This window comes from Oncorhynchus kisutch, linkage group LG26, assembly GCF_002021735.2.
Source record: "Oncorhynchus kisutch isolate 150728-3 linkage group LG26, Okis_V2, whole genome shotgun sequence".
Lineage (NCBI taxonomy): Eukaryota > Metazoa > Chordata > Actinopteri > Salmoniformes > Salmonidae > Oncorhynchus > Oncorhynchus kisutch.
The window spans coordinates 6,047,447-6,069,732 of NC_034199.2; the positions used below are offsets into that span (position 1 = coordinate 6,047,447).

At 41.4% G+C, this 22,286-nt stretch overlaps 1 protein-coding gene across 1 annotated transcript in view; it reads right to left on the reverse strand.

Moving 5' to 3' along the window:
* The window catches only part of tmeff2a (transmembrane protein with EGF-like and two follistatin-like domains 2a), a 147,129-nt gene extending 125,133 nt beyond the window's left edge, over positions 1–21,996 (reverse strand). The window contains exons 1-2 of the mRNA XM_020462258.2: positions 21,227–21,996; positions 9,714–9,823 (exon numbers count right to left, since the gene is read on the reverse strand). Of these exons, the coding sequence (XP_020317847.1) occupies positions 9,714–9,823; positions 21,227–21,413 (297 nt within the window). The 5' untranslated portion in view covers positions 21,414–21,996. The remainder of the gene's footprint in view (positions 1–9,713; positions 9,824–21,226) is intronic.
* Between the last annotated feature and the right edge of the window lie 290 nt (positions 21,997–22,286).

A 22,286-nucleotide genomic window follows, 5' to 3' on the forward strand; every position in this document is an offset into this window, starting at 1 on the left:
CAAAAAAATGTTTTCATCATACCAGAGGATATTTCTCCAAAAAGTACGATCTTTGCACCATGTGCAGTTGCAAATGTAGTCTGGCTTTTTTATGGCAGTTTTGGAGCAGTGGCTTCTTCCTTGCTGAGTGGCCTTTCAGGTTATGTCGATATAGGACTCGTTTTACTGTGGATATAGATACTTTTGTACCTGTTTCTCCAGCATCTTCACAAGGTCCTTTGCTGTTGTTCGGGGATTGATTTGCACTTTTCGCACCAAACTACGTTCATCTCTAGGAAACAGAATGCATCTCCTTCCTGAGCGGTATGACGGCTGCATGGTCCCATGGTGTTTATACATGCGTAATATTATTTGTACAGATGAACGTGGTACCTTCAGGCGATTGGAAATTGCTCCCAAGAATGAACCAGACTTGTGGAGGTCTACAATTTTTTTTCTGAGGTCTTGGCTGATTTCTTTTGATTTTCCCATGATATCAAGCAAAGAGGCACTAAGTTTGAAGGTAGGCCTTGAAATGATGTCAATTAGCCTATCAGAAGCTTCTAAAGCCATGACATCCTTTTCTGGAATTTTCCAAGCTGTTTAAAGTCACAGTTAACTTAGTGTATGTAAACTTCTGACCCACTGGAATGGTGATACAGTGAATTATAAGTGAAATAATCTGTCTGTAAACAATTGCTAGAAAAATTACTTATGTTATGCACAAAGTAGATGTCCTAACCGACTTGCCAACGCTATAGTTTGTTAACAAGAAATGTGTGGACTGGTGGAATGACCCCAACCTAAGTGTATGTAAACTTCAGACTTCAACTGTATATGGGGCATACAACAATTTCAGCTCTGTAGATTTTGCTGCAAAGAGACAGAATCACTAGATCATTTATTCTGGTATTGCCCCTATGTAGCTTTTTTTCTGGTCACAGTTTCAGGAATGGTTAAAAAAAACATTAACTTAAAATTAACCGTACAAATAACAGTGTTGGGCGATTTGGAAAGCCATAGTCAGTATAATATGATATTTACTCGTAGGAAAAGTTTTAATCTTAATCTTTAGCTCACAATCTGTGGATACTATACGATTAGAAAAGGTAAAATATCGAAAAACACAATCGAAAAATATATGGCACATGGAAACCAAACAATGGTGGTATGTGGTGATACAGTAGAGAGTCTCCCCAGCACAGTCACCGGAGACGGGCTGTAATGGTGTCTGGCAGGCCAGCTAGAGATGCCGAGCAGCTGACACCGATGCTAACTTCCAAGGAGAGAGCCCTGCCCCCCCATACATTATTATAATTATTATATTTTTTTTAAAATTTTACCCCCTTTTTCGTGGTATCCAATTGTTAGTAGTTACTATCTTGTCTCATCACTACAACTCCCGTACGGGCTCGGGAGAGACGAAGGTCGAAAGCACTGCGTCCTAAGAAACATACCCAACCAAGCCGCACTGCTTCTTAACACAGCGCGCATCCAACCCGGAAGCCAATGTGTCGGAGGAAACAACGTGCACCTGGCAACCTGGTTAGTGTCCCCCCCCCCATACATTCTGATGGCGTTAAATGATTCAATCAGGATGTTTGGGTGACTTGAGGTGGGTTGTGTGGGATTTCTTCCTTGAATGACAAATTTAGGATAATGTCTTCAGATCTCCTCTCAATTACTAACATGGTCAAATGAGCTTGTTGGGCTATTGCATTACACCAATACCGAACACACTCACCAGTGAGTTTCCCTTATATTTCCCCTTATTGCTATACTTTCATCTACGGTCCACCGTAAAATCACGGTACAAAAATGTCATGATACTTATGATACCAACATTATAATACCGTAGTATTGTTTCATATGATACTACCATTATTTTCAGCCCTACCGATCTAAAGAACCTGTTGGCGCCAGTTATATAATGTTAATAAAGTCAGTTATTTATAAATTGAGTAAAAAAAATGAAGCAACAGCAACTAGTCTTTTGTATGCACCAGTTCAATAAAGTAAATCTAATTTAGCAGTGATGGTGAGCGGGGATGGAGACCCTGATCACTCTTCTGTTGTTACATGCTGTGTCTGAATCCTGGCTTAGGAAGACCACCCAAACTACAACATCTTCAGACAAGATAGAACTGCCAAAGGGGGCGGTGTTGCAATCTACTGCAAAGATAGCCTGCAGAGTTCTGTCCTACTATCCAGGTCTGTACCCAATAATTTGATCTTCTACTTTTAAAAATCCACCTCTCTAAAAATAAGTCTCTCACCGTTGCCGCCTGCTATAGACCACCCTCTGCCCCCAGCTGTGCTCTGGACACCATATGTGAACTGATTGCCCCCCATCTATCTTCAGAGCTCGTGCTGCTAGGCGACCTAAAATGGAACATGCTTAACACCACAGCCATCCTACAATCTAAACTTGATGCCCTCAATCTCACACAAATTATCAATGAACCTACCAGGTACCTCCCCAAAGCCTTAAACACAGGCACCCTCATAGATATCATCCTAACCAACTTGCCCTCTAAATACACCTCTGCTGTCTTCAACCAAGATCTCAGCGATCACTGCCTCATTGCCTGCATCTGTAATGGGTCAGCGGTCAAACGACCTCCACTCATCACTGTCAAACGCTCCCTGAAACACTTCAGCGAGCAGACCTTTCTAATCAACCTGGTCGGGGTATCCTGGAAGGATATTGATCTCATCCTGTCAGTACAGGATGCCTGGGTATTTTTTTTAAATGCCTTCCTAACCATCTTAAATAAGCATGCCCCATTCAAGAAATTTAGAACCAGGAACAGATATAGCCCTTGGTTCTCCCCAGACCTGAATGCCCTTAACCAACACAAAAACATCCTATGGCGTTCTGCATTAGCATCGAACAGCCCCCGTGATATGCAGCTGTTCAGGGAAGCTAGAAACCATTATACACAGGCAGTTAGAAAAGCCAAGGCTAGCTTTTCCAAGCAGAAATTTGCTTCCTGCAACACTGACTCAAAAAAGTTCTGGGACACTGTAAAGTCCATGGAGAATAAGAACACCTCCTCCCAGCTGCCCACTGTACTGAAGATAGGAAACACTGTCACCACTGATAAATCCACCATAATTGAGAATTTGAAGAAGCATTTTTCTACGGCTTGCCATGCTTTCCACCTGGCTACTCCTACCCCGGTCAACAGCACTGCACCCCCCACAGCAACTCGCCCAAGCCTTCCCCATTTCTCATTCTCCCAAATCCAGTCAGCTGATGTTCTGAAAGAGCTGCAAAATCTGGACACCTACAAATCAGCCGGGCTAGACAATATGGACCCTTTCTTTCTAAAATGATCTGCCGAAATTGTTGCCACCCTTATTACTAGCCTGTTCAACCTCTTTTTCGTGTCATCTGAGATTCCCAAAGATTGGAAAGCAGCTGCGGTCATCCCCCCTCTTCAAAGGGGGGGACACTCTTGACCCAAACTGCTACAGACCTATATCTATCCTACCCTGCCTTTCTAAGGTCTTCGAAAGCCAAGTCAACAAACAGATTACCGACCATTTCAAATCTCACCATACTTTCTCTGATATGCAATCTGGTTTCAGAGCTGGTCATGTGTGCACCTCATCCACGCTCAAGGTCCTAAACAATATCTTAACCGCCATCGATAAGAAACATTACTGTGCAGCCGTATTCATTGATCTGGCCAAGGCTTTCGACTCTGTCAATCACCACATCCTCATCGGCAGACTCGACAGCCTTGGTTTCTCAAATTATTTCCTCGCTTGGTTCACCAACTACTTCTCTGATGGAGATCAGTGTGTCAAATCGGAGGGTCTGCTGTCCGGACCTCTGGCAGTCTCTATGGGGGTGCCACAGGGTTCAATTCTTGGACCGACTCTCTTCTCTGTATACATCAATGATGTCGCTCTTGCTGCTGGTGAGTCTCTGATCCACCTCTACGCAGACGACACCATTCTCTATACTTCTGGCCCTTCTTTGGACACTGTGTTAACAAACCTCCAGGCAAGCTTCAATGCCATACAACCTCCTTCCGTGGCCTCCAATTGCTCTTTAATACAAGTAAAACTAAATGCATGCTCTTCAACCGATCGCTGCCTGCACCTGCTCGCCTGTCTAACATCACAACTCTGGACGGCTCTGACTTAGACTACGTGGACAACTACAAATACCTAGGTGTCTGGTTAGACTGTAAAATCTCCTTCTAGACCCACATCAAACGTCTCCAATCCAAAGTTAAATCTAGAATTGGCTTCCTATTTTGCAACAAAGCATCCTTCACTCATGCTGCCAAACATACCCTTGTAAAACTGACCATCCTACCAATCCTTGACTTCGGCGATGTTATTTACAAAATAGCCTCCAATACCCTACTCAACAAATTGGATGCAGTCTATCCCAGTGCAATCTGTTTTGTCACCAAAGCCCCATATACTACCCACCATTGCGACCTGTACGCTCTCGTTGGCTGGCCCTCGCTTCATACTCGTCGCCAAACCCACTGGCTCCATGTCATCTACAAGACCCTGCTAGGTAAAGTCCCCCCTTATCTCAGCTCGCTGGTCACCATAGCATCTCCCACCTGTAGTACACGCTCCAGTAGGTATATCTCTCTAGTCACCCCCAAAACCAATTATTTCTTTGGCCGCCTCTCCTTCCAGTTCTCTGCTGCCAATGACTGGAACGAACTACAAAAATCTCTGAAATTGGAAACACTTATCTCCCTCACTAGCTTTAAGCACCAACTGTCAGAGCAGCTCACAGATTACTGCACCTGTACATAGCCCACCTATAATTTAGCCCAAACAACTACCTCTTTCCCTGTATTTATTTTATTTATTTATTTATTTTGCTCCTTTGCACCCCATTATTTTAATTTCTACTTTGCACATTCTTCCACTGCAAATCTACCATTCCAGTGTTTTACTTGCTATATTGTATTTACTTTGCCACCATGGCCTTTTTTTGCCTTTTTTACCTCCCTTATCTCACCTCATTTGCTCACATCGTATATAGACTTCTTTATACTGTACAATACTGTATGTTTGTTTTACTCCATGTGTAACTCTGTGTCATTGTATGTGTCGAACTGCTTTGCTTTATCTTGGCCAGGTCGCAATTGTAAATGAGAACTTGTTCTCAACTTGCCTACCTGGTGAAATAAAGGTGAAATAAAAATAAATAAATAAACATTTGTACATATATTTGTACATATATATATATATATATATATAACCAGGAGCATAGGCCAGTCTGAGTATAGGCTTTGCAAGTTCACTGTCATGCAGCAGTGCCAGAGATAAAAACAGCTTTGCGACAGGCATTAATTCTTGCACCTTTACAGCTAAGAAAATGTCTTGTCTCGAGCTAAAATGGTTCCAAAAATATGACTCCTATAACCAGAGCTACATTTTCTTTTTTTCCTGTGCAATTTGTTATAATTTCACAAACGATGTCACAGGCTATTTTAAACTAATCCCACTAATTATTGGTTTGATATTGCTCAGTCATGTTACCTAGCTAGCTAAGAATCTGGTAACTTGACAGTAGGCATAGGCACATTTTATTGGCACAAGTAGAAAGGAAAAGGGTCTGCTACTCAAAAGATGTGCTTCAAAGGTAGGATTCACATAAGCCAAACTATATAAAAAATCTTTCTCTTTCTGGTGCTCATTACATTCTGATGGTGCTTCACATTTTTAAAGTTGGGAACAGTGTGTGTATGTTTGAGAGAGATTGGTGTGTGTGTGTGTGTGTTTTAGTTTTTTTTACGAGAGAGGGAGACAGAGAGAGAGACTGTGAGGGAGGGAAAGTGTGTCTGTGTGTTAACTGAAGAGTAGAACGTTTCATGCAGTATTTCTCTTACTGCCACAATAACATGCAGATCATTATGCATGTATATTCCTTCCTCCTGTTCCTCCAGCCAAATCACAGGTAAACCTTTGTAAATATGAGCAGATTAGCTATTCTATGCAGTATTCTATATTATACAGTGTGAAGTTAAATTCAGTATGTGTTGTATGGAGTATAAGTGTTAATATCAGTGACAGATTTTTTTGTAGCACATGCACATAACGTTTAGAAAATGGGAACAAGCGTCCAGGGGACGGGGCAAACAGGCCACAGAAGTTTTTCCCCGTGGTCCTACTTGGTATCGTGATACTTGGCCTGGTATCGTATCATTAGTAAAATGTTATGACAACACTAATTAAAGTAGCATCACGTTATACACCAACGGACTGCCCTTCTGGCCTTCAGGCTCCATTTCAGGGCCCTAAAACATCATGTGTTGCTGGACACTACAGGAGTCCCCATCTATCGACGTTGCCCTATCAACCAGCATCAACTCATACAGTCTGCTCACAAAGACAAAGGCACAGCTCTGGGAGCTGCCGCTGGTACTGGACTCTTCTTCACGCTGATTTTAATTGGCACATTTGTCATGCAAAGGTAGAAGTCAGCTTTGCAGCACACTATGACAGTAGAGCCCAAGGGAAGTCTCAGAGGGCTTGCAGGTCCAGAGACACACTACTAATGCAATACAGATAAGAGGAACACCACATCTGTGAGAAAGGAGTAGGAGAGTAGAAGCTGCAGGGAGAATAGAAAAGATATAGGTAGAGGGAGAGAGAGGTAAAGAGGCAGGGGGTAGAGAGTCAGTGGAAGGGATAAGGGAGGGAGTGGAGAAACAGATAAGCGGGGTTGGATGGAAAGAAGGAAGGAAAGAGGGGAGATTAAACATATTCTATCATGTATTATCCATTGTCCTGTCATTTCACGTTAGTGACGATTCCTACCCCTGCCGATATGAGATGTTGGTGTAACAACTCCCAATACAAGTTGTCTTCGAAAATATTTAGCTATACTTAGCCACTTCCTGACAAACTTACTGTAGATTCACCTCAAACACTGATGAATACCTGAACAGTCATCATCATCTTAAGCCAAGGTCCCTGCTGATCCAGTCTCCCTAGGCGCCCTTTATCCAAGGCTGCCCCTGTGTTACGGCTTTCTAGTGGTGATGAAGGAGAGTCGGACCAAACTGCAGCGTGTCGATTGCGATACATGTTTATTAGACAAACGTAAAACACGAACTAAACACGAACACTACAAAAACAAATAAACGAAACCCGAAAACAGCCTATACTTGTGTCAACTAACATAAACAAGGACATCAAGACAAATAGGACAATCACCCACGACAAACTCAAAGAATATGGCTGCCTAAATATGGTTCCCAATCAGAGACAACGATAAGCACCTGCCTCTGATTGAGAATCACTCCAGGCAGCCATAGACCTTGCTAGATAACCCCACTAGCTACAATCCCAAATATATACACACCAAAACCCCAAGACAAAACACACCACAATACAAAAACTCCATCCACACCCTGGCCTGACCAAATACATAAAGATAAACACAAAATACTTTGACCAGGGCGTGACACCCTGGGAATTAAACCCACCATTACGTCTCTATGGACTGTATGTCTCCAACCCAGACGGTTCACATGGCCCCAAATTAAAGTATCATAAATGCATACAAATATATGGAACAAGGTCTCCATCAGGAATGCTCTGATAATGACCTCCCGAATTCCACTTGGGGCTGCTCCGCTACGGTCCTTCAGTGTGTGTGTATTTAAGTGTGTGTGTGTGTGTGTGTGTGTGTGTGTGTGTGTGTGTGTGTGTGTGTGTGTGTGTGTGTGTGTGTGTGTGTGTGTGTGTGTGTGTGTGTGTGTGTGTGTGTGTATATGCATGTGTATTTGAGTGTGTGTGTACGAGAGTGATATCTGGTAGTTTGCTCTGAGAGCTAGGAAGGAGATGCTCTCCTTTCCCACTCTCACATCCACAGAAGTCTGAATCTCATCACAACATTGGAAGAAGAATGACATCAAAATGCTGAGTGACCAGTAACAACCAGATATTAGAGGAAATAAAAGCAACATTGTGAACTGATACACAGAATGCCATTAAACTGCTGAAAGACAGTCATAGGCAAATATTAGAGAAAATTACAGCAACATCATGGCATGACATCCAATGTATTACAGCAGAGAAAATGGCCAACCCCACGTTTTATGGAGTTACAGAACACACATTACAGACAGGGTGAAAACTACACCTTGAAGAGCAAGCCGGAGCCGTTATCACAATAGCATTTTGGAGAAAATAAAACACTGATGTGCTAGAAAGCGAGTCATACGCCAATACGGATGGATGACAAATGACATTCAACCAAAAATCCAAGCATGACTCAAAACAAAATAGTACATTACATTCATTCAAGGACATACAAAACATGTACAGTGAGCACAACAACCCACCAATTAAACACAGATAAGAGAGCCCAGTTCAAGTATCATTAAACGATAACAAGATATTTCACAGCATGTCCAAGAATCACATGAGCATGGAGCTTTAGCTACACACACATACACAAAAACATGTGTACACACACTCACACACGGGCAGTGTGGGTTGACTAGCTAGCTAACACGGCTGCTGAATGGGCATCCTGCCGTTGAATAGCATCCATTGATTCTCTCAGATCAAACCCACTTCCTCCTCTCAACTATACTGCACGTAACCCCTCAAGGGCTGAAAGTGTGTGTGTGTGCGTGTGTATGCCTGCACACTAATGCATGTTTGTGCATGCTAGGACATTAGGGGTTGGTGAGTACACAGCCCCACTCAGACACAGCCCCCCCCCCCCCCATAAGAGGATACATTTTGCTGAATTACGGCGCTTAATGGAATAAAGACATGGCGGCTAGTAGGTTTAAGCGCATTGGCGTCAGGTCCTGTCCTGTCCATGAGACACAGGATGCCACGGCAGGCCGTGACCCAAGGCCACACCAGTATTAAGTCAGTATGACATGAAAGCGGTGTTAACCGCCTCTTGCTAAGCTTCACAGAGAGAGCTCTGTCCCGAATGACAGCCACTATCAGTGCGAGATCTCAGGGATGAGAAATGGAGAGGTAATGTCATTTATCTGTGCGCTTCTACTAATGTTCGCTCCCAGGGAAGTACAAAATTGAGATAAAAGCAAGCTTTGGCACTGGATGTGCTGATAAGCTCGCAGGATTGGACATGAGAGCATCGAGCTGAAACGCATTAGGCATATCCATGTGCTTTATCTCAGTATCTTCATTTATGTAGGCAATATAGAGCATATTTGTTTGAATGAGGTAAAAGCAATACAAAAAAATCTATCAATGGATGGCTGGCTGGTTTGTTGCAATTTTGTTATAGATCGGTAATAAACTGAAGCATAAGCCGTAAAGTACAGCATCATTCACTGGATTTATGTTATTAATAAGGGTATTTAAATCTGTGTGTTGTCAATGGCTATACCATCAATGAAGTGGAATACATAAAACAGCCACCATGATTGAGAGTGACATTCGGTTTTATGAGAAGCGGTAAATTGTCTTCACTATACATCGTAGTCCCCTCCCTCTTGATAGCTAGTGGGTTTTGGTGTCCAGCCACCAATCAGCGAGTAATAAAAGCACATTTCTGAGTCAAAGCACTGAAAGGATGTTGAAACACTGACTGGTGTAGACTACAAAAAACACATTTTTAAATTACATTTTTGTTACATTAAAGGCCCACTCCTTCACATGCCATTTCATAATGACCGCTGCATATGAACAGAAGAATATGCAACTTTTCCTGAAACATTTTTCTGAGAATGAAACATTGAACAATGTCTTACCTTGAAGTTGCAGATGCACGTCACTGTCTCTCCAATTCTCAGACACTCTCCGTCAAACTTGCAGGTGTTGGTGTCACACAAAAAGAGGTCTGTGTCCCGGTCATCAAAACCTGCCATGTAAAAACACAAAACTTTAGCTGAATACATAAACCTACTGAAGCAAAATTTGCAAAAATGGCACCCTGTTCTCTAAAAGGTTTCTTCTACTGTCCCATTTACACAGAGGGTTGTACATGGAACCCAGAAGAGTTATTCTACCTTTTTTTGAAGAGTGTACAGTCACATTGAGATTAAAATATTTTTGGGTGAATAAGACTTCCTAAAATGAGAACCTACTGAATGGCACCAATAACAGCTTTGTAAGGGATACATTTTGTAATAATCCCATTAAACATATACCATTGCAAAAAAAAGCTAAGTCAATTGGAAAAACAACTGTACAAATGACCCACACACTGGTTGAATCAACATTGTTTCCACATGGAAATAACGCGGACTAGATGTTGAATTGATGTTTGTGCCCAGTGGGGACTGGAGAAATCAATGTCTTCCATTAGTCATGCTACATTTTATAACAACATAGTCTGTCTTTGTCTTTAGGGAAGGAAGTTCTGTCTGTCTTTATATAACAAGGTTGACCCCAGGCATTGTCCCGAGGAGGCAAAAACTTTGTTACAAAGACACTACCCCACTGGGCACACACTGATTTAATTAATATTGTTTCCACGTCATTTGAATGACATAACGTTGAACCACTGTCGGATAGACATTGAATTGACGTCAGTGCCCAGTGGGGTGGGTGCATCCCAAATGGCACGCTATTCCCTTTATATTGTACTACTTTAGACCAGGACTTATTGGGCTCTTGTCAAAAGTAATGCACTGTATAGGGAATAGGGTGCCATTTGGAACATAATGTTCGATTTTATACAATTCAGTCTGAATTAGGTAAATCAAATGACTCAGAAGAAGCATCCCAAATCGAATCAAGCAGTCTCATGGGCATGAGACAGGACAGAAAGCTCCAGGCTATTATTTTACCTGAGCCCATTGCTTACAAATAGCCCCCGCATGTCAAAGTGGTCTTAAAAGCGTCCATTTGAAACCGAGAAGCCGTAGTCTTTTATACAACACATTGACAAAAATATAGCTATTATTTGGGACGAAAACAAAGTTAGGTAGAGTGAAGTAGAGGCTCTTCCAAAGAAGAAGAGGAGGATGGTTATCCTCATTATAATACATAAAACCTGCATTAATAGATAATTAGGCTTGGCCTTCTTTTGTGTTGTGTCCAACATTCACTCATTTTTGTCATACAACCTTAGCTCAGAAAATGTTGGACAATTGACATTCATGTCATTCATGTACAGTTACCTGCACACTAAATATACATTTTCATCTATGCATGTGTGTTTCACGTTTTGAGATTAAAGATAAGAGATGATCAACATTTTTGAAAGAGGATTCAATGTAGTTATACATAACCTAAACTATCACTTTTTGATATGTTTTACTCAAATAGAAAGCCAATTTAGTCATAAGAGCAATTTCTGCTTGACATTTCTTCCAAAATAAAATGAAAACAGCAATAATCTGAGGCATGCACTTGGCCTCTAAAAGCTCAGCAATTAATGTGTTGTTGATTGTTAGCCAGCTACATGACAATGTTGTTCTCAAGAGGTGATGGGTAGTAAGGTGATGGATTAAACATTGCGACAGCACTTCCATCCCGAGTGCTGCCCAACTCTCCTGCCATCAGCCTACATGCTCTCTTCTCTGGATGGTGCACATTGCTCAGAGGAAAGGAGTCTAGCATGCTAAAATAGCCAACCTGCTATTTACATGGGTTCTTAATGGGCAGCAAGTGTTAGCTCTTAGCGGCTCCACATAATCATACAGCCAGAAGCAGCAGTATGGACGTCGGAGTGACACTTGGATTATATGGCTGCTGTACTGAAGCACTTATGAGACGAGAGCCCTATGAGTTGCCATGGGAAAGTGGCAAGGGGCTGACACATGGGTGACACTCACGCGGAGAGGATGGTGGCAGTCATGCTACAGGCTAATTCACTTCTTGGAAAGAAGCAGAGGTGTTCACGTGTTCCCAGCACACTAACAATAGCCTGCTTAGTCGCAGAAACCTTATTCACCAACAAGTCTTTAGAAATGCCCACATAAAGAATGCAATACTCCAAAATTAAACTTGTCAGCCTTTTTCATACCGTGGGAGTGTTCTAAAGTCAGGCGATCCCATGGTATTTTTGCCATATACAGTTGGGGTGATTCCTCACAAAACTAGAACAAAATACATTTGTTGACACATATTTGACATTTGTATCTTAAAGCATGGTTGAGAAATAATTAATTGAAGTTGGAATATTTGTGACTTTTTTGCCTGACCCAGGTCTCCTTAAAGACTCCATAATGTTTAATCTTCGATTGATTTATGATTATTGAAAAATAAAAACATGAATATTGAAAACATAACATTTTTGATTTGTCACATTTACACAATATATATATATATATATTTATTTATATAGTTGAACATTCCAGAGTGTGATCTCTGTTACTTGTAGAGTTATGATACAATTTGTAAGCATTTCCAATAGAGTGAATGTGAAAATGGATTCAAAATGGTCACCCTCTGCTGGTGGTGGTAAAAGAACGCATGTGATTGGTGCACATTGCTCAGAGGAAATGTCTCTGTCAAATGTCAAAGTGGTCTCAAAGGGTGTCCATTTGAAACCGAGAAGCCATAGTCTTTTATACAACACATTGACAAAAAAGGAGCTATTATTTGGGGCGAAAACAAAGTTAGGTAGAGTGAAGTGGAGGCTCTTCCAGAGAAAAAGAGGAGGATGGTTACAAATGTCACTAAGCAAATGTCTCTGTATAAAATGGACCATAACTTTAAAACTATCATAGATCCCACTCTGAAACTTTGAGTATAGAGTATATTATGTTCAACAATATATAAAACTATATATATATAAATATAAAATATAAAATCTATATTCATGTTTATATTATTACATTTTCATAAATGTATGTAAGAAAATTATTAATGAAAATAAAATACTAATCATATGTCATATGACACCAATTTTTGCTTTGTAGTACCTACAGATGAAACATTATCTTAAAGGAGGCCTGGGTATGGCCAAAATGTCATAAATGTTCCAACTTCAATTAATAATTTCTCAATTATGCTTTAAGATACAAATGTCAAATGTATGTCAACAATCCTTCCTCCAAAGGAACCTTATTTTGATTAAATGTTCATAGACTTTTTTTGTTCTAGTTTCGTGGGGAATTGCCCATAGGCAATCCAGAATTTACAGAAGAAATGGGAAAATAGCACCAGCTAATTTCAACAAAATGTTCCTAAAATAGCATACATCTCGAAATCTGCTAAAGTAATCCACAATCACCTCAAAAACACGCCTTTGAAACATAAACTTGACCCACCCTCAAAGATGGAGCTGTTTCTCTTCTACCGTTGACAGAAAACAATTAGCCTAAATCACTTCAAATTGTGTTTCCTTGGGTAATATGTTAGAATACATGGCATGCAAGTTGCATAAGGATTTACTAAGCAGGTGTCAAATGTGACACATGAGCAGAGCCCTAGGAGTTTAGAGAGGTAATTTATCCTACTTGTCAAAAATAGCTCTTGGAATGCAATAAACTGCCTTTAGAAATGGCACCACATTAAGATCAATATATGAAATAATATATAACTCAGCGTAGGAGTACTGTACATATGTTTATATACAGTATAGGCATATTAAACAGACAAGTTAATTGTAGAAAAATTCCCTTGAAAAACCCCAACTGTTTTGCAGGACAACATTTTGAAAGATAAACATGATCATAGAAAGATACATATTTCAAATATACTTAGGGAGCAATTACTACACTTCAATTGTTGACTGTAAATTGATGAAATAGTACATTTCATATGAAGACACAAAGACAGTAACAATCAATCTCAGATGAATGTAAACCCCACTGTAGGATTAGTCAGAATGTTTTGTATTTTAAAGCTGAGATCCACCCCAGACCATTTGTTATTGTTTTGTTTTTGAAAAGGAGGAGATGAGCATCCAACAATGTAAAAAAAACAAAAAACAATTGCAATACATACTCTGCTGTATTATCCCGCGTGCAGTGATGTACAATGATGTTCGATGAAAAAAAAAAAATTGTTCCATGTTTGAAGTAACGTTTTTGTAATATCGCAAATGGACGTGGCAGTTTCACCGAAACAGATTTAAACTTTAAGGACAGGTGTGGTTATGTGTCAATATCTAATGTCAAAGTCCGTAAGGGTGAGGGGAAAGATTGTATGACAACTAGTTTCTACAGCTTGATAGGTGTGGTGGTTTTAATGCTCGTGAGTGCACCCGCAGTACAGTCTGCATTTATCTGTGAATGAATGTGGACCAAAGAGTCAAATAGATACCAGATAGGAATACAGACTCAATAGCTGTGCTTTGCTGACTGTCAGACACAAAAAGCAAGTCACAGTCATAGCGGTTACATAATCAGATAAATTACTGCACAGTCAGACCCAAAGCCAATAGACTCAAAGACACAGTCAGAGCTACAGACTGCCAACATCTAGGACATTCAGTAGTGAAGCCGAAAGTGTCTGGTGTTCTCACAGTTTTAGGCAGAAAGTACTGCAATCCACGTATTCTCTGAAAAAACGGAAAGAAAAAAGAATGGGTGAGAAACTTTTTTTTTTTTCAAAAGACATTGAATCTCAGAACTTGCCGTGTTTCTTTTTGAGACATTCTTGGATTTCTCGAAAATCACAAATTAACAAGACTCAAATATATAGCCCAACCTGGAAAACTAAAGGTACAATTCATACAGTATGTGCAGGCTTGAGGTTGTGTCTCCCTGACAGACATTTATGGGTTGGTCCAGCCTAGAATTTCAGGTACAGTAGCAGTAACAGTTCTCGTTGTTGCTCAGTGTATTTTGACCCTGTGATACACTACTGCCTTCGGGAACAATATGAATCGGTGAGCTGCTTGTAGCTAACATTTGGTAACTGCAAAAAACACTAAGGAAACAAATTAAATTAAATCAAATGTTTTATTTGTCATGTGCTGAATACAACAAGTGAAGACTTTACAGTGAAATGCTTACATTACAAGCCCTTTCCCAACAGTACAGTTAAAAAGTAAGAAGATTAACAAATAGATAAAAAGATAATTACACAATATAATAACAATAGCAAGGCTACATACAAGCTATATACAAGGAGTACCGGTACCGAGTCAGTGTGCTGGGGTACGAGGTAGTTTGGGTGATTGATTGAGGTCATATGCAGGTTTGGTTAGGTGATTGACTGAAGTACTATGTACATGTTCAGCAGTCTTATGGATTTGGGGTAGAAGCTGTTCAGGAACCTTTTGGTCCAAGACTTAGCGCTCCGGTATCACTTGCCATATGGTAGCAGAGAGAACACCTTGTGACTTGGGTGGATAAAGACTTTGTCCATTTTTAGGGCCTTCCTCTGACACCACCTGGTATAGAAGTCCTGGGTGACAGGAAGCTTGGCCCCAGTGATGTACTGGGCCGTTCGCACAACAATCTGTAGCGCCTTGTGTTCAGATGCCGAGCACTTGCCATACCAGGCGGTGATGAAGCCAGTCTCGAACCCAGAATCTCTAGAGGCACAGTGATGCAGCGCCTTAGACCACTGCGCCACTTGGGATGGCCTGAAAAACAAGTTCCAATGACTCCAACCTAAGTGTATGTAAACTTCCGACTTCAACTCTCGGGTCCTGGATGGCAGGAAGCTTGGCCCCAGTGATGTACTGGGCCGTACGCACTACCCTCTGTAGCGCCTTATGGTCAGATGCCGAGCAGTTACCATACCAGGCGGTGATGTAACCGGTCAGGATGCTCTTGATGGTGCAACTGTAGAACTTTGAGGACCTGGGGACCTATGCTAAATATTTTCAGCCTCCTGAGGGGGAAGAGGCATTGGTATACCCTCTTCATGACTGTGTTGGTGTGTTTGGTCCATGATAGGTCCTTAGGGATGTGGACACCGAGGAACTTGAAGCTCCTGACCATCTCCAATACAGCCCTGTCGATGTTAATGGGGGCCTGTTCGGCCCGCCTTTTCCTGTAGCCCACAATCAGCTCCTTTGTCTTGCTCATATTGAGGGAAAGGTTGTTGTCCTGGAACCACACTGCCAGGTCTCTGACCTTTTCCCTATAGGATATCTCATCGTTGTTGGTGATCAGGCTTTTGTGTCGTCAGCAAACTTAATGATGGTGTTGGAGTCGTGTTTGGCCACGCAGTCGTAGGTGAATAGGGAGCACAGGAGGAGACTAAGCACACACTCCTGAGGGGCCTCAGTGTTGAGGATCAGCATAGCAGACGTGTTGTTGCCTACCCTTGTGTGAGCCATGACCAGCTTTTCAAAGCATTTCTTGGCTACGGTGGGATAGTCATTTAGATAGTCATTTAGACAGGTTACCTTGGCGTTCTTGAGCTCGGGAACTATCATGGTCATCTTGAAACGTGGGTATTACAGACTGGTTCAGGGAGAGGTTGAAAATGTCAGTGAAGACACTTGCTGGCTGGTCAGCGCATGCTCTGAGTATGTGTCCTGGTAACCTGTCTGGCCTTGTGAATGTTAACCTGTTTAAAGGTCTTACACCCGATACAGAAAGCATGATCACACAGTAGTCCAGAACAGCTGGTGCTTTCATGCATGGTTCAGTGTTGCTTGCCTTGAAGCGAGTCTATGGGAGGGTCAATTTGTGTGTCTTTTAACATATTGGCATTCTTAGAAAATGCAGCAATAGTCATTACAGGAATTGGTGAGCAGGTCGGTAGGTTGGAGTGGCTGAGCGCTTCACGCACAGGACTTGTAGGCCACAAGTGGTAGTTGGTCGAATGCAGACGTGTTAATATACTAACCCCTACGCTAACCATTACCTTAACCACTCACAAGCATGCCTAAACCAGAATTATGTGAAAATACCCATCCATATACATACATTCACACATAGTGAGCTGCTAATGTCATCATTGAACTATGAACCAATCATGTGAGGGTGTGCTTTGTTTCCATCAGGCCATTATTTACCAGAGCAACACTAGTTGGAGCCCTACCGGCACCTCCACAACATAAAACATTGATGTAGGATCTTAATTTGATCACTCTGTTGTTGCTGAGATTTGCATATGAGCTTCGTGATTTACATAAATTCACTGAAAACCCACACTAACACACAGTAATATTAACAGTATTGCACTTTTCATGCAGCCTCATTTTGGCCAGCTTATAGTTTAACCACCCATAAAACAACATTATGGGCTAAACGTTAAAATCCTGTTGCTGCAGGATTATTTTGCTGTGACAATACTGCTCGAATTAAGATCCTACATCTGTATATTGCTTCAGGCCTAATGTGCTCTTAGCTGCAAAATATGCCATGTCAGAGGCCAAGACTATTTGTACTTCCTATGCCCCACCCACTGTTAAAGGAGGAGATTACAGTGAACTAAATAATTTACCAAAACAAGCTGGCAGACATCAAATATACAAAAAGTGATGTTTATATGCCAACTATTAAGATAGCAAGCAAAGCACTTATGCAACCCAAAGCAATTTCTCCACAGTCCAATGCGTCACCAACATACGTGGAACTGCATCTGTCACAGAGCCAGATAGCTCTATAGGACATTCCCTGTTTTCAAGCCTTGTGTTGGTAAAAAAATGTAAGGAATCAATTAGAAATGTAGAACAGAACAACAGCAAGGGTGAGACTCTTCTTTGACCTCATTCTTACATCAAGTATGTCATAGTTCCTGGCTACAGGTTTGAATTGTTTCTCCTATAAGAGAACCATTGCTTGTTAGTGGTAACAAGCATTGCAAAGAGCTGGGGATTTATGTGTTCAAGAGCACTCTTTCTGATCTCTCATGTGTAAATGAAAGGGGGAACTCAGGTCATGGCCATGAGTTAATCTATGGTGATTTATACATCTTAAAAGGCCTGTTTGAAAGGTTGCTGGAGGCAAGCAGTCAACAATTACAGATCTAGGATCTTAATTTCAGTCAGTTTGCTACAGCATGAAAATAATCCTGCAGCAACAGGAAATGTGAATTATGTGGATTATAATTAACAAACATTTTTGTAAGGGAAAATCAAGTCTGAAATTTCTAAATGGAAACCGCAAATAAACTGCACGTTTTACATTTCCTGCATAGCAGGGAAGTTATCCTGCAACAGGATGATCAAATTAAGATCCTACATCTGTAAACCTAGCAATTTTTTATCCTGTTTCGATTAGATGATATTGGGCCTTTCTCGTCACATAATTCCCAATCTCCTGATCTCAGCTATCTTTTTCTGTATAATGTATGTAGGGCAGCTGGTGAAGAGAAGGATTTTCCACCTCTATCCTCAGAGGCAGAGATTCTGTTGACCTTGGGCCACTGATAACTCTATTGGATCTGGTTTCTCGCATTCAATGTTTATTTTTTATTTTTTTACAATGGTGGTTATTAATGAAGTGCAATATAAACACTGACTGTATAAACTCGAGAGAGTCTCACCAGCTTGTGGAAATATCTGCAAAAGTTGCCTCTTATTAAACCAATGACTTCATATTCACAGAGAGTTACGTTTCGTTGGTCAGTTTTAGAGCAACAGTGTTTTACTGCTTTAGGGAAACAGCTCAGTTGCTAAAGATGTAACTTAATTTAGATCTAGCTATGAACACAAATGTAAAAAAACATGTTGATGGAATTAACAACATACTGTTTATTCTCCTAATAGTTTTTTAGTCCACAATCTCTATTGAAGACTGTGTCACAGGTATTTCAAGATAAGATCATCCTAAAATCAGAATTGACATGGTAAAATGGTAATTACACGATAATAACCTGCACCAATAGACACAATTTGTGTTTGAAACCAGGGACACACACACCTTTTGGATAAAAGCTTCACTAAATGGCATATATTATTATTATTTATATTACCATTAAAGAAGGATATGAGGACAACTAATGCATTTCCTGCTTTGCAATCAAAGTATTTTCACTGTCATGTCAAAGCAGCCATGGACATGGTGTTGAAAACGTCCATTCATTATATCATTGGTTTATATAGACCATGACGAGGAAGGCGGCTTCCATTGAGTCCAGCTGCTATTTATGGGTTCAGTGTTTTGCATCATTGAGGATTACCATTCATGTTCATAATGGACAATGTGTCACTTGTTACATTTTCATGTTGGGAGGGATAAAAGCTCAGACACAGCCCCCTAAGAGGATCATGTGGGTTTGAGTGGGGGACACCTACTCTTCATCATCATCAACAACAACAATGCATTCACTTTCACAACCATGTTGGTTAGGCCGATGAACACACACACACACACACACACACACACACACACACACACACACACACACACACACACAATCCATTGCTACTACACCACAGTCACAAAGTTTAGACCCTAAAAAACAAAGTGGAACTAGTTAAATGAATCCATTAATAAGATAGATATTCAGGATGTGAAAAGGCAATACGACTAAAATAAGTCTCTTAAGTCAAGTCTAGTCCAGACCATTAGAGAGAAACGAAGGATGCAAACCGGGGTTGATAAACGACAGAGCTTTGACCTAATTATCTACAGCGGTTCAGTAATAGCTTTGCTACCAAGCATGTGTCCCAAATGACACCCTATTCCCTATATAGTGCACTACTTTTGACCATAGCCCTATGGGCCCTGGTCAAACGTAGTGTACTACATAGAGAATACAGTGCTATTTGGAACGCAACCAAGTCTTTCCTCACTTGCTGAGGAAATGGGACATAAAACGCATTCAGGATAGCATATTTAGTCCCCTGGTCCCAAGATTACCATCGTAACCTGTTACTCTGGCAATGTTGGCCAAATATTTAATGTTGGCTTTAAAGCATTCAGACCTCGAAGCCTACAATTTTCAGGAAGTGCTCTGCATTCATTTCCACTTAAATACATAGTTTGTTAGAATATTCTTGCTAAACAATACAAATCCAGTGTCTATTTGCTTATCTACATTTCTTGTGTGATAATAGGCAACCTGATGGGTAATTGGACTGGGGGTTAGTAGAGAGTGCTTTTCTCAAGTACATTCATATGCTTATGAAGAAAATTAGTTGAAGCCTACAGGTCCAAGTCTATGGATTAACGAAAATAATAAATTGTCATCACAATCATTTAGCATTTTATGTAAGCTACAGGCTAAATAACAGTGATAACTGCACGATGCAAAACCAGTGGTATTGAATAATGCTCTAGCACTCAGGCCTACTGTTCTCAAATGTGGGGTAAAGGGCTGAGGCTATTTTAGGATTCAAATTTAGAAATGCGACAGAAAATCTACGACGGCACAGTCAGATGATTTACAAAGGCAGGCTTTCGCGCGGACGTGCTTTACAGCCTCGCGACCATGTTTTTATCGGTTTGGCACAGAAAATGGAAAACAAGTTTACATTACACCGGGCTATCAAAAAATCTGTAAGGTTCATATTCCGGGTAGCACTAAATGAAACTCCTGCAGGTAAGGGAACAGCGCCAGGTAGATTAAAAGAAAATGCTATATTTCGCCGTACAGTAGGCTAAAGAACAGACAAATAGGCTACCTGTATTCTGGTAATCTACAGATTACACAATTTAAATGGTTTGTAGCAGCCTATAGTGAACAAATAAATGCATTGTAGTGCGTGCAATGGGTTAAATATTGTATTTGGTGACATTTCCAATTGCTCACAAGTTAAGAAATAATACGTTATTCATGAGTTATTAAAATGAATCAAACATACACTTGGAGACATTGATAGAAGTGTATAGGAGGATTTCAGACCACTGTAGACTCTTGGGGAGTATAAAATATAAACTAGAATGTGGCACTTAGGTTCATCACTTGAGGAATTCATGTTCAGAAATAACTGCAATTCAAACATTTTCACCGCGCAAATTATTCCGCAACAACATTGACTAATAATAATAATAAAATAGGATAGTTATAATAATAGCCAAATATGGCTAATTAATTGATTAATAAGCGAAACGATGCAAGAAAGGTAAACATTTAATTTCATGGACATTTACATCAATGTGCCACTTTGGTATATCAGGAAAAAAATGCGATTCAATTCATGTGTATGTTGTCGATGATAAAGCCATATCGTATTATAAAATAATGGGACCTTTAGGCAACCCTGAAATTCTCGAGGGCTGATGACCATCCTCACTCCTTGGCTATTTGGAATAATGTTTTACTCTAAAACCCAAACGATGCTACTTGCAGACAATGCCTTCGATAATGTGCATTAGGACTTTTATTACCGTTACCACAAAAACTATCAGGCGCCCTGCGTACCAATGCGAACATCTGGAACAGGCTGACAGAACATACTATCGGGGAGATAATGTAGCCCAAAGAAATGCCCCCGAGTCCTTGGCTTTCTTACCAGAGCAGTTCCAGCCGGTAGGCGTCTGACAGTCGCTGAGGGATGACGGGAAGGCGCAAAGTTGCTCTACAGGTAAAGTGGCTAAAAACGAAACGACGGTGATCCAGACCCAATCTCCTACTGTCCGGCTCCACTGGTGCGGGCGTCGGGGCTCCTGTAGTGCCGCCGCCGCCACCGATAGACCCATCTCAGTTCAGCGGCGCACCCCGACAACAAAAGCGAGCTGGGCAAAAGAGGCAGACACCCACCAACAACTCCGGTCCAGACGTTGGCTGTTTCACCGGGGCGCTCAGTGACCAAGAAAGGGACATCTTCCGTGCAAGAAAGCGTGCCCCATTAAGTGCTGTAGAGTAACCAACGGGTTCCGCCCGATTCGAGGTGGCGCAGCTACAATATGAAGGGGGTTCGAGTGAAAAGGTCTGGTGGGGGGAGGGGGCGGGCAATGGAGGGTGTGTGGGATGGTGTCAAGGGGAAAGTTAGCCAGGTAAACCAGTGAAAGAGGACGGGCAGGCAGGTAGAGGAAGGATGCTCAACGATGAGGAGAGAAAATAAAGATGGGAAAAAGGGGTTGGTGGAAGGAATTGAAACAAATACTGTTTATATCACTCGGTTTCGATACGGATACGTCCTAGTAATATCCAGAAATGCCACTGGCTTCCTTGACAAGCGCTCCCCTCGTAGTTGTGTTCAGACGCGCAGTGAGTCTGTCTGTTGCGCTCGCCTCCTCATTTCTCTGGAATCCGCGTTGCGCCCACCAGCAGCAGGTTACCGGTCTGGTTATGATCACGTGGTGACGGATGCGAAAGAGAGGGGGGAGGGGGTTCTCGGTAATTATAGAACGCTGATTGGAGGAGAGAGAAGAATGCTATGCGACGGAGAAGGAGAGGAAGGAGGGACATACGGCTTTGTGGTGGACACAACGGTCAGTGTCTGTTCACTGTTTGGGCTTGGAACGAGCGGGATTCGGCTCTAGTCACAGCTGAACCATGCAGGAAGGGTGGGAAGATATGCACTCACAATCTAATTGGCCACTTGCATTTAAAAAGGTTGCAGAAATCGA